We start from the raw sequence: 13,196 nt of genomic DNA on the forward strand, positions 1-13,196 counted from the left end.
TAGCAAGCTTTGTAGCAAATGGGTACCAGCTGCCCTCAAGTACAGCAGCTAACAGGATAACCTTGCAGTGTTTTCAGTCTCCTGCCCTTTACTACTGATGTAGATTTAGTCAAGAGGATTCCCTTTTTTATGACCATAAGCAAAGGTTAAACATAGGGGACTTTATTAAAAAAAAAAAACCCACACAATTAATGCAGCAGATAGAAGAGATGCAGAAGAACAGGTAACACATCTCAGCTCTGCAAGTTGCCTGTATTGCTGGACTGTAGCAACCTTCTTACCAGATACTCTGTGGAAGAGACTGCAGTGCTTGTGCAAGGGTCTAAATCAAATTCAGCACATGCAACTGGCCTCAGTGCTGCATCTATCACAAAATTAGATGTTACCTCTGCACACACCAAGTCTCCAGGGACCTGCTCTCAGGATCAGCCGAACTGCTGTACAATTTCTAAATATACAGCTCTGACTCATTTAGCAAATTAATAAAGTGGCTGTTCCTATTAATAGATTACCATCCCAGGGTTTTGTGGTTTTTTCCCCCCCTTCAGAGCATGCTTTTCCTTATCTCAAGTGAGGGGTCAAGAAAATTACACTGACATCCAGTACAGGGAGAGGTGAGGCACTCTGCATACAGATTGCAGCATTTGCAGTGGTTATGACTAATACACGGCTTAGTTTGACAATCAGGATTTTCTGTTTACAACCATGAACACAGAATATTTTCAAAAAAGATGCTAATGAGGCAGTGAACATCCACTTTTTTTTTTGAGCAAGCATGAAGGGAAAAAAATAAGTTACGCACTACTGTTTAGAGTAAGCCTGCTATCAGTACAGACGCTGGCAATTTAGAATTCTCCTGTCTGGTATAAACATTGAGAGAAGCTCTGATGTCTCACATCACACAGTATCATCTGCTTATCCATACGGTAGCTAATTGAGATAATTGCTGTATCTCTGATTTTACTCACTACTCTTTCTGGACTTCAGATGAGAAACCCAGGTACAGCTTTATAGACTTCCACATTGTCAAAGGGAAGCTCACAGGATGCCTGTTCTAGAAACCCCAAATCTGCAGATGTACTCCTCCTAATCTGAAAAACTAAGAATTCCCCTGCTTGATGGTAGAAAGTACTTTAAGCAGAACTCTATTCCTTTAAATACTATTGCTACAGCCTTTTCCTTTTTTTAAAGAGAGAAAATACTACATTTGGAAAAAAAATTAGTCAATATTTAGTCTTTTAAGGTTAAGTAGCTTCTGATCAGAACATGAGAAAGTGTAACTCTGGCACATCACAGCCAACTTAAGCTGCCCTAGATTTCTTTTTATTTGCAAGATTTGTTACTCTGGTTTTACTCTCTGCCTCAGAAATATACCTGCATTTCCCCACCTAGGTAGGACTTTTCACAGTTGCTCAACTGTGACATGAGAAAAACTTTGATATTTGATTCCTGTGCTCAGTCAGTGCCACAGCTCAGCACAGAGCCAGGCACCCTGAGCCCAGGGTCCCACCGCTCCCCGGGGGACAGCACCCAAACCCTCTGAACTCCAGCTACAGCACCAAAACCCAAGTCACTTAAAGATCACCACTCAAGGTCATCACCACTTAAGTGCAAGGAGCTCACCCCTGCAGAGGCTGGTGGTCCTGCTGCTGGTGGTCCTGCTGCTGGAAGGTGATAGCTCCCAGCAGGCTGGGTGGTGCAGGACCACTAAGCGATATCACAAACTGCATCTTGCCAGAAGTTTAAAAAAAAAAAAAGGAAGCAGGTTTTTGGTTCTGTAAGGGACTGCATAAAAAAAAAAAGAGTTATCTTTAAGTTGTGCTATAGATGCATCCTAACAATTGCTTACTCTCTCACTATGGTTTGAACCATAAACATCAACGCAAACTAAGATTCTTCAGATTTTATGCTGTTATTCAAGCATACAGTGCCTGTCTTGTTCCAAGTAACTCAGCATTCAAATTCTCTAGTACTTCAAGCATAACAGCATCCTGTAAGATACAGCATTCTTTAAAATCCTCTGGGCAGTGTTCCATAAAACACAACATGTATTAAGCCCTCTGGGTACACAGGATGGGGTGGTTGAGGTTTAGGGACGCAGTGGAAGGATCCCAACACGTGTATCCAAATACTATGGAGACATTTCACAGCACCTTGAACTGCAGTTACTCTGATAACCAGCACTCAGAGCAAAAGCTTCTCATCTCCACAAGGATAATACCATAGTAAAGATTGAGAAGGGTCTACAAACAGCAATTACAGCTTGTTAGAGATATTACATAAATGCACGTTACAAGAAGCAAATTATCAGTACATAGCAAAGTGATACAAAAATAAATTTAAGTCTTGTCTCCCTTTATCTTCATTAATGTTTAAAACAGGAGCAGGCTGTAGCCCAGTACTGATTTTAATTCAAATCTGATTCTTTATGTCCTTTCTTCAAACTGCCTGACAGGCAGGAAGAACATACACATGGCAGAGAACACACTACTAATAATTCTTAAAATAAATACCAGGATCTGCAACTGCATATAAAATTCATACACACTGTTTTATTCCAGGCTCATACTCTGAAATTATGCCTGTATTTGAATGGTAAGCAAAAGCTTTCACCAAAAGCCTTTGCAATTTTGTACCTTACCTCCCAAAGCACTCCTTTCACAGTCTGTCAGATTAGGAAATACGACCTTGCTGGGGGAAGGAGCACAAAATCATCCCCCATGACTCCCCTGCTACTTGGAATAACCAACTGTGGTCTTCAGCTGCAGCAGTAAGTGGAACAACATTTAAGAAACTGAAGATAATTAGGAATTTCAGCAATAATTGATACTTCTGGACAAGCGCAGTTGAGGCTGTGAGTAGACTCCAGAGGGATGCTTTATCCTGTGCAGGATGGCACTGAAGGGCTGGTATGACCCAGCTATTTGCAGTCACAGTGAAGTTTAAGGGGACATTTATTACACTGAGATTTTAAGCAGTTCATGTGTCATGCAAGTAGTAATGAACCAGTCAAACGACAGATAGCCTACACAACCAACACCTTCCAATGCTGGTAAGAAGAGTTACAGTACCTTAAAAAATGAGCATATTTGCTACATTCATTAGCATAAAAATAAGCACTGGTATAACTACACATGATACTTTGAGGTTGATATGGGTAAAAATGATCAAGGTACTGAAATAATTATTGGCACAGCTTGTCTAGTTTACCTTTGAACTGTGCTGTCACAGTCCAAATTAGACACAGCACTGCACACCAACAGCACCTTGCAGGGGACAGGGCCGTTAAGGTGCATCAGAGAGGTACGAACATCTTGCAGCACGCAGAAAGGAAAAGCAAACCTGCCAGTGCTTGGATCTGCAAGAGCCGCTGGTACTTGTGTGAGCACATGGAGCATCACTTGTGAGCTCTGCGCTGGAGAGACACACAGCTCTTCTCCCCACAGGAGCATGGGGTGCTGTGCACATGTTTCTGGAGTGTCAGGAGACTTCTTAAATAGGAGCATGAGTGGCAAGAAGAGCATTGCCTGAGAGCCAAATGAAAGCAATTCAGTGTTGCTACAAAACTACAGAGCAGTTCTCGTTCTGTAGCCCAGAGCAGACCACAGGATGCCTGCCAGTCTGTCCTGTAACTGCTCAGGAGCCATCAGTGACATCCAAATATTTCCTTTAACAACTCAACACAAAACAACTAAACATGTACCACAACACAGGATTACTCTTCAGTTTCACACTATCCAGCTAGGCCAGCATTGTTCAGGCTACCTACCAGCAATGGCCCAGAAAGCATAACACAGAATTTAATTTCTGAGATGCTGTGCTGTGCCAGCTTGTGTTTGAGGAGCTCCCTGTAGCAGATGGGAGACCCACTCCTGGAAGAGTAGATGAAGACCTGCAGCACTGATCTGCTGCACCATGGCTTAAAGGATGAGAAGCTTGTCCCAAGAACTGTGGCAAAACCAGTTTGGCTTTGGCACATACAGAAAAGCAGCCTCTCATACAAAGCAGGGAACAGAAGGAAAGCTAGCTGTCAAATTTCAATATTTAATAAGATGCTTTTGTAAAATACCCTGATGGAAAAAAATCCAAGCTACTTGTGTGGATTACCTTGTAGAGACTGAGTGGAGTAGTGCCACTGGCTGTCCATCAGAATCTCCTGGCTACATTCCTCAAATCTGAACTCCAGAATTATTTCAGATTCAGGTTGTTTAAGTCTTTTTCTGCTACGCTCATGCTGGAAACTCCCTTTACTGCCACTGCCACCAGCAATGACTTGCCGAGCTACATTTTTGAGAATGCCTTTCAAGAAAGAAAAGGTGACCCCAGATCTCACCACCTGGTGATTCATGGGCAGCTCAAAGCCCTTCTAAGCCAGCACAGAGCTGCCCATGAAACACGACCACCTCCAGAATGTCCAACTTTAGCATGGAATCAGCCTTGCTGAAGGCAGAGGCAAAATTTGTCCAAAAACATCACCCCAGACTGGCAAGCACTATATATTTAGATATTTTGGCATATACTCCACCCAGTAGGACTTAGTCCCATGAAGGTTCAACCCTGGGAAGCTGCACCTCCTAGCTCCACAGCAGTCTATGTGCAGCACCCAGAAGCTTCAAGAACTTTCCAGCTCTCTCTGGAACCAGACTATGAGAAGTTTCTCAATGTAAAAGTAACAGTAGTATTCTCCGAAATTAAAATGGACTAGGCAAGCTGGACCTTTTCAGTTAAACACTAACATAGTCCTTTTTAATTAGGTTTTCTATTTTAGTTTGTCCTACACCCATAGAATTTCAGACTGCATGCACCCGCTTATTAGCTATTCTAACCAGAACTAAAAATATTTCAGAAAAACAACCTCTTCTCAGGAACACCCCATAAATTCTAGAGGTGGAAGGCTGCACATCAAGAAAACTTACACCTTAGCTATGTTGGAGAGTTAATTTCTCATGCAGAAGGCGCTGTATGTTGAAGTCTATGGCCTCAAGACTTATTTTTCCTTTATAAATGCAAAGCACAACTGCAATAATTCTACCACAGACCATGAACAAATCGATTTAGCAATCTGAACATAAATTAAGCAATGCTTTTGATTCAGTAAACTTGTTCCTATGTAGATCAGAACAAGTATTAGTGAAGGTCAGTGACCCATACCCAAGTATTTGCTTTGATGAAGTTCATAGGAATTTTAGATCAGAACACACTTCAAATTATTTGACCAGTAAATTAACCCTTTACACATTCTTAAAGCAATTTTAGTGAATTGCTAGGAGCTTTTCTATTTGTGATTCAATGTTTTAAACATGTGTTAATGGAATTACATATTAATCAAACCATGAATTTAGTAACTAACAAACTTTTGATGAATAAGGAGCTCTGAACTGAACAAAGCCCAATATCCCCAGGAAAAGATTTCAGGTGACTTTTATTATTAAAGAGGAATTATGGCTAAACTGGTTTCTGAAAGACAAAGTAAACATCTTTTGAAGGAAAACAACAGTTATCTCAATTTCACTGACCTACCTGAAAGCTACATTTGGGGCTCCAGATTCACCCTGGTGTTTGGTGCCATGTCACAAACACTTTCTTGTGGAACGAGCTTTCTGTATAGTTGCTTTTTTAAAAATCTGCAATATAACTTACATCTCTTGACACTACTTTAACTACATCCTTTGTACATTAAAAGTTTTAATATTCATACCTGTTAAATTCCGTGCAAATCTGAACAAATTTTAGCTTAGATCCTTTCACCTCAAGGAAGATCAAGTAGTTGGTACAATAACGTCATGGGGTTTAAAAAGAAGATCAAATTTATTAATGTCTTTCAAGTAGTACAATAGCTCTCCAATTTATGTTAATCATTTGTGTAATGAATTTCATTCCTCAGACTTTTTCAAAATAACAAAACTAATATGCATTAGTGAGGAATGATTTTTTTCAAATGCAAAAGTATGCAAAATATTTATTTTTAATAAAAAAGTGATCTAAGACAATACAAGAATACATTCAGAGTGCCAGTGTACTACCTGCATCTACACAGCAACGTAGTAGCAGTAGAGGTGTGGAGGGTAACTGTTTTTCTTCACTTCTACAGAGCAGAGGATGGAGACCTCAAGAAAAAAAGCACACCTGAGAGAACTGCAGAACCTCCAACTCCAATGAAGTGACTTTCAAGTCCTGCTAAGCAGCAAAAAGCATCTTTTTAATTGGCTTAAACTGTTTTACTGAAATAATGCACACAACTACGGGTATCTGTAAGATGAGATGTGACTGGGAGAAATGGGATTCTCCAACTAGAACAAAATCCTGAAGCTTAAATAGATCCAATTGCAACACAAATCCATCAAGGGCTTACCATTAGCCTGGCACTGACTAATGTGTCTGCCAGCACGTAAGTGTTCTAGGCAATGGCAGTTAAAAAAAATTGCAAGGTCTCCTTTCCCTTGCCTCCCCCACCATCTCCCACTTTCAGGCATTTAAGCAATCATTTAGCCAACCTATGATAATTGGGAACTAATTAAATAACTAAAATTGTTTCAGCATTTATCATTTTCTGTTCATGAAAGTCACATTTCTACATTTTTATGGCCTGATTCACACACCTCACACAGACGTGTGAAAATCGGAGCCTACCCACATCTGTGCAACAAGGCACACCGGGATCTCTGGTACGGGAGCACCAGGCACCCGTCCGAACAGGGACCTGCTGAATCCATGTCACTGCAACAGCCAACACTGTCACCTTCAGCACCAAAAACAGATTCAGTTGCTTCTCCACTGCCAGAAGCCCAGGGACTGAACAATGAAGAGCGTGTTACTGTCGTGCTTTAACACATGAGGAGTCCCACCACCCCCCTGAGGCAGGCATTCTCCAGCTGGATGAAGATGACCACCCCTCACTGTGGCCACCATACTCTCTTGGTCCCTTTCCAATTACTTTGCGCTTTGCAGGGGTTTGACATCAGAAAGTCAGGAGGGAAACACTCAGGGCAGTAACTTTGCTGGTTCCCTCAGAAAGACCTACAGCTCAGTTTTCCTTTTTTAAGCAGCAAAAGGACTTTTTTCCAGGTTTCACTTGAAGGTCCAGTGACCCAAAGGAAGAGCCAGTAAATCTTATTAGATTTACTGTCATCGGTCCCAGCAGCCCGAGGACAGAGCATACCATAAAGTCTCTGGGGCAAAGACAGCATCTCCACAATGGCCAGATGCACAATTTCACTCCCAGAACAACATCAGTATACTCAAAAAGTGTAAAAGCTTCTGCTTCACTGACCTCCTCAGAAGGTGTTTAATGCGAATATACAAAGATAAGCTCTCACTTGTTTTCTGTTTTCACAGTATGGAGAGCCTGAACACAGCACAAAAATAGAAACAGAAGAGTTGTAGCTGCAGCAGCAGCTGGTGTACAATACCTCTTGATGCAACCTCCCCGCATCTGAATACAGCCTTCTGCTCCTCTCCACATCCATCCATCCCCTCGTGACCAATGGGAAAAGCCCAAGCAATAGGAGAGATAACCAAAAGCTTCTTGATGTCATCATTTCACGTCTGCTGAAAACAAGAGAAAAGTCATAAAACAATCATCCCAACAAAACCCAGCTCAGATTCAATCACACAGCAGAAGCTTCAGCTGACAGTGCTCATCCATACCCGGCCAGTGCTGATGGATCTTTGCAGACTCCCGCAGCACAGGCAGTACAACACTGATTTTCCTGGATTGCACCCATCAGGGTATTTGCCATGAATTCCCCTACTGCAGTAGTTTTGTGAAACATTTACCCCAAAGCTATCCTCCACCAGACATGCTGAACCTAGTCTGTTCCCAAACAGCACCTCTGCAGAACTAGAGCCCTGGGACTGCTAAATCGAGCTACCACAGCCAACAGCAACCCACATCAAAGCATGGCGTTATGGTACTGCAGAAGCTAAAGGGTGACTTTATCCCATCTCCAGAACCCCTGGTGGCACAGGGTCATTCATAATCAGGGATTCACACTTTGTACCCTCAGCAGACCTGCAGGAAAGCCCCAGACACCCACATTCACTTCTTTGGCTGCTTGGAAGCTTCCAGCAGTGTGACAGAAAATACCATTATTCCCCTCTGACTCTGAGGATGCTGCCACCTCCAGCAGATACAGCCACTGCCACCCCCTTAGGCTACAATGAGGGTTGCAGGGCCAGCCCAGCCAGGGCCTGGCAGCTGACACCAAATCACAGGAACGGTCACTCTTCCCCCATATTAAGGCATCTGCCGACACATCGCCAAACCCACTGGAACTGGCAAGACCTGAAAAACTCTGTGCTGAAAAGGGCTGATGTTTTTCTCCAACCACGATGTAGGTGAGCCCTGCCTGGGGCTGTGATTTCTCAACTCGTTTGCCTCTGCCCCCAAACAGAGACCTTTCCCATCCCTCCCAGACTCATCCTACCCAACAGCAGCACCATCTCCTTGGCACCGCCCCACCCCAGGGGAATGGGAAGATGCAAGCAAGGATTCCTACCACAACCGCATCCACTTTGAGCAGTGGTTCTTGTCTTCTGTGGGTTTTTTAATGACTTTGGAAGTAACACCAATGAAGTTATTCAAAGTGTTCTCAGATAGAGCTACGTGTTTCATACATGCACAACCCCAAGCTGGAGCCCTGGCAGCTCAGCCAGGAGAGCTCCGTACTTCATCTGAACGTCTCTGAGGAAGAGGACAGCAAAGAGTATCATTACTTCTCACAACAAAAATACCAAAGGAGCCTTCAGGCCTTGGTACCATTTCCAGGGTAGCTGAGGGAAGTTCTGACCTTTCATGGCAGCTGCAGAGGATGCCAACAGGACCCACCAACAAAGCATAATGACCACTTAATGAAGCAAGCATTGGCATTTCTATAGCACACAAGTGACAGGCTGCTGGTTGCTTTGAGCAACGTACATTAACAAGGCGAGTTACCTGCTAATGGCAAAATTAAGCCTAGCTGAATTAAGGCCCCATGACATACCTTGTCTTGACAGGACTCATTTTGCAGCATTTTCATGCCATGTATTTGCTGCAGGGTACATCCAAGCCTTGACACATCACGATTCATTTCAAAGCCATGACCATTTACACCATGACTGTCTCAGCTATTTAGTCTGCCCAAAGACACACCATCAATAGAACGAGCACAGCCTACAGCTGCTGCACACCACGTGCCCGTGGAGTTCAGGCATTGCTTTTCTTCAGCACTAATGTAAACACCCTGAATTGAGAGCACTCAGGATGAAATCAAAATTTATTAGGCTTTCTAAATTCCAATTAGAAACCTCACATGTAATGTTACTGGGGCTACAAATAAATGTTTAATAAACCAGAGTCACTATATCAATAAGCGACAAGTACATTGTTACATTATGAATTGCTCTTGCACAGCAATACTGTCTCTCACGTTCTTTTATAGAGGTATTATGTATGCTCAGTTGATACCATCACAGCAAATAGAACTATTTCACTTTGCAGTTCTAGAGACCTCTGACTCATACCCTGCTTGAAACCACAATCCTAGAGCCAAACAGGGGACCAGCTAGTTTAGCGTCTATTTAGTAAATAACTAACTGCTAGAAAACATGATTTTGTTTGGATTAGGATGCCTGTAACACTGATGAAACCAAAAGAGCAGCCTCTACCTGCTAGAAACTCTGGTTGCTTTACAAACAGAAATTGTAGAACATCTTTCTCTAGTCAGTTTAGAAATTACTTATTTTTATTGCATACTGCCTGACAGTACACTAATTGCTCTCTCTCATACAGAGAGGAGGACAGACTAATATACGTTATACATCTGAACAGCCTAAACTAAGCAACAAATATGCACCATAAATATCAGGTGAGGGTTAACTGAAATCTTACAGCCTTTTCATGTCACTTGGCATCCTAAACCATAGCTCAGCATCACCTTACCCTGAGCTAAGTGGAAGGCTCCTCGCAGAATCTGGTCTGCAGTTACATCATGCAATACAGCTATCCGATTGCAGTCTAAAGTTCCCCAAAGTCAACAGAAAAATGCAAATTGATTTAATAGATCTAGACCACAACTGTGAACTCGGACAAGTTTTACTACTGATTTCCCTTCCTCACTTGAACAAGGGACAGATTTGCAGGATATGAGCCTGTGTGGATGTTACTGCCCAGATAAACCAAAGCCTGCATATGGAAATGTCTGCATAAGGCAAGCAGTTGCAATCAAAAGAAAAAAAAAAGTCAAAGAACATTTGTGGCTAAACCCTAGAAGTCTCTCAAGATCTGAGGTGGAAGGGAGTTTCTATCACACACCTGCTCTCCACAATGCATATGAGCAGAGAGACAGATTCTAATCTACTGTGTAATACAGACATCTGTAATTGTAATGTGGATGCTAGAATTAAACCAGACTATTTTAAAGTAAACAAACTGGTGCATCACATCCATTGTGACACATTTCCTTTGGTTTCAGGGGAGTCCCTTCCAAACCACTTCTGGCTCTTACGTTAAAGAAGATACTATGCAAAGCCTAAGAGTTTACCTAAAAGTTGCAGTTTCCTCCTCTGAGCTAGAACAGCATTACAGCCAGCATTGCTTTGCCAAGAAACACTACCACAAGCACAGCAGCACCACACTACGCATCGTTACGTGAAGCAGCTCAAACACACTGGCTCGCCTGCACACCAGTGCCCAGCCCAGCAGGACCGCAGGCCGTGGCCAAGCTCTGCTGGTGCTGTAACACCGAAGTGTTGCAGAACATCCATCCCGAGCTCAGATGTGTTTGTGTTGACACCAACACACCAGGAGAGTTTCAAGTTGCAAGAAAATTGCTGCAATGCCTCTGAACGAAGACAAGTAACAGCAAACAGATGGAAGCCAAAGATACGAGCACAGGTTTTAGGGTACAGGTTTTAGAGCTGCTCAAGCAAAAAGGGTCACCTTGAAAAGGAAGGGGACTAGCCACACCGGCCACCTGAGCAGGGAGCACCACTCGCTGTTTAAAAGCACTCCTGTGTCATACAGTGTGAGCTGTCAGAAAGCTAGATTGCTGCAGAGATCCCACAACTTTTTCCTCCACAACACAGAAGCTTCAAGAATTCAATTATGGTGACTGTAATAAGATTAAAGAATTTGCCAAAAGCAGTTATTGGTTTTGTTTTCAGGGCTACTCAAATTACAGCTTATTTGTTTAGTATTGAGAAATTAATAGATCACAATGGCTTCTAATAATTTCCAAGACACTTTGCATTAGAAAGAGGTTGAACTTAATTACCTGAAGTTATGACTGTTGCTATAGCAAAAGGAAAGCAGTCGGACCAGACGATTCCCTCTATATAAACTGGCTCCATTAACACCAGATAAGAATCTGGTCCTCAGTTCCTCTGTCATTAACTGCTCCAATTGCTTCAGCCTTATCTAAACAGCATTTCTACAGCCTGCAAAATAATTTTGACATCCATAATTTCTCGTTGAATGCTACAAGTGCTATAAAATTAAGCTACAAAATTAAGGAGAAAATCTATTCTAAGATAACCTTTCAGCGAGCCATCATGAAGCCCAACAGCAATGTCAGTCAGCCAGCTGCAGCACTGTAGATAAATACTAGATAAATAAATAAGTAGACAGTAGATAAATAAATCAGTTTCGATGCCTTAAGAACTTACTGACACCAGTGGTGATGTTTAAGTACAACCTAGACATTTCATTTGAGCAAAAGCGTACTTAAAAATATCTCATCTGATCTTTAAATTCTCCAAGACGCTTCAGTGCTCCCAGAAGAAATGTGGGGAACATCAGTCCGGCAGGGATGCAGGGATGCCAAGATGCACCTAAACCTCGCAGGTGTTTAACCCTGGTACCCAGGGCTGCCTCCGCGACACTTCGCTGCGTTCCCACCACAGGTTTGCTCCGGGGTTTGGCTCGGAGAAGCCCCGCACCGTCCCGTCCCCCCGCTACGGCCGAGGAGCCACCTCCTTCCACCGCGCAGAAGCGTTTTACACGAGCTGGGAAAGGAGCCCCGTAGCTCTGATACACGAATTAACCCCGGGGCCCTACCCGCTGCCCACGGAGCCCCGCCGCTGGCCGCAGCCTGAAGGTCGCCCGGGGCACGGCGCCCCCAGCCCCGCGGGCGGCAGCGCGCCCCGACGGGGCGCTCCGCAGGGACGGCCGCCGGCACCACGGCGCCACCCAGGGGCCACGGGGGGAACCGCCGCCCCCACTCGCGATCGCGGCGGGACGCGCCGCCGGCCCCGCGTCCCACCGACGGCGGCAGCCCCGGCAGCTCCGCCGCGGGGGGGGCAGGCCGGGCCGCCCTCCGCGCCCGAGGGGAGGGAGCCGCGTCCGCCCCACGCGCGGCCGCGCCCCCGTCGCGCCCCCGGCTGCGGGGCTCTGGCGGGGGGCAGGCGGCACGCTGCCAGCGCCGCTGCGGGCGCCCACCTGTTACCGCGCCCGGCCCGGGGCCGCGGGCGGGGGGAGCGCGGCAGCAGCCCCGCGTGTGCCCGGCGCCGGGCGCGCACCGCCGCGGAGCGGAGCGGCTCCCGCGGGCGCTCTGCCCCCGGCCCGGGCGGCGACGGGCAGCGCTCCGCCGGGCGCGCAGGGACGCGGAGCGCCTCCCGCGGACTCACCTGGGGCGGGGAGCGGGGCGGGCCGGGCGGCGGCGGCCGGGGGCGGCGGGCCGGGGCGGGAGCGGCGGCGGGCGAGTCCGCGGCGCGGGCCGGGCCGGCCCTATTTCTGCTCTCTGGGCCGGAGCCGCCTGACGTCACCGCCGCATTTGCATATTCCACCCAATCGCCAGCACCTGTGCGGGGACGGCGGGACCGCCCCCTCGGGGCACGCGGCGGGGGGCGGGGGGCGCCCGGGGGGGCGGGGGGGGGGGGGGGGCCACCGGCAGGGGGGCCGGTCCGCTGCGGTACACGGCGGGGGGCGGGTAGCGGGGCCGCCCCCTCGGGGCACGGGGCCGTAGGCGGAGGGCAGCGGGGCTGTCCTGCAGCGGCAAACGGGAGGGGGGGGCGGACAGCGTGGCCGTGGGGCCGTGGGCGGGGGCCAGCGGGGCACGCGGCGGGGGTTCGGTGGGACCGTCCCGCAGCGGTACACGGAGGAGGGCACCGCGGGGCCGCCCCTCGGAGCACGGGAGCTGGGGGCAGCGGGGCCGTTCCGCAGGCGCCCATGGAGCGAGGCGGGTGGGGGGTGTCGGCGGGGCCGCCCCCGCGGAGCA

At 46.5% G+C, this 13,196-nt stretch overlaps 1 protein-coding gene across 3 annotated transcripts in view; it reads right to left on the reverse strand.

The window, feature by feature from the left end:
* The window catches only part of FSTL4 (follistatin like 4), a 236,718-nt gene extending 224,071 nt beyond the window's left edge, over nucleotides 1-12,647 (reverse strand). For 2 of the 3 annotated variants that reach the window (XM_040604821.1, XM_040604819.1), the window contains exons 1-2: nucleotides 12,607-12,647; nucleotides 7,410-7,545 (exon numbers count right to left, since the gene is read on the reverse strand). In XM_040604821.1, coding sequence (XP_040460755.1) covers nucleotides 7,410-7,538 — 129 coding nt within the window. In that variant the 5' untranslated portion in view covers nucleotides 7,539-7,545; nucleotides 12,607-12,647. Of the gene's footprint in view, nucleotides 1-7,409; nucleotides 7,549-12,606 lie in introns of all 3 variants that reach the window. The other variant, XM_040604820.1, reaches the window with a different exon arrangement.
* Between the last annotated feature and the right edge of the window lie 549 nt (nucleotides 12,648-13,196).

The sequence above is a fragment of the Falco naumanni genome, chromosome 8, assembly GCF_017639655.2.
Source record: "Falco naumanni isolate bFalNau1 chromosome 8, bFalNau1.pat, whole genome shotgun sequence".
In the NCBI taxonomy this organism is placed as follows: domain Eukaryota; kingdom Metazoa; phylum Chordata; class Aves; order Falconiformes; family Falconidae; genus Falco; species Falco naumanni.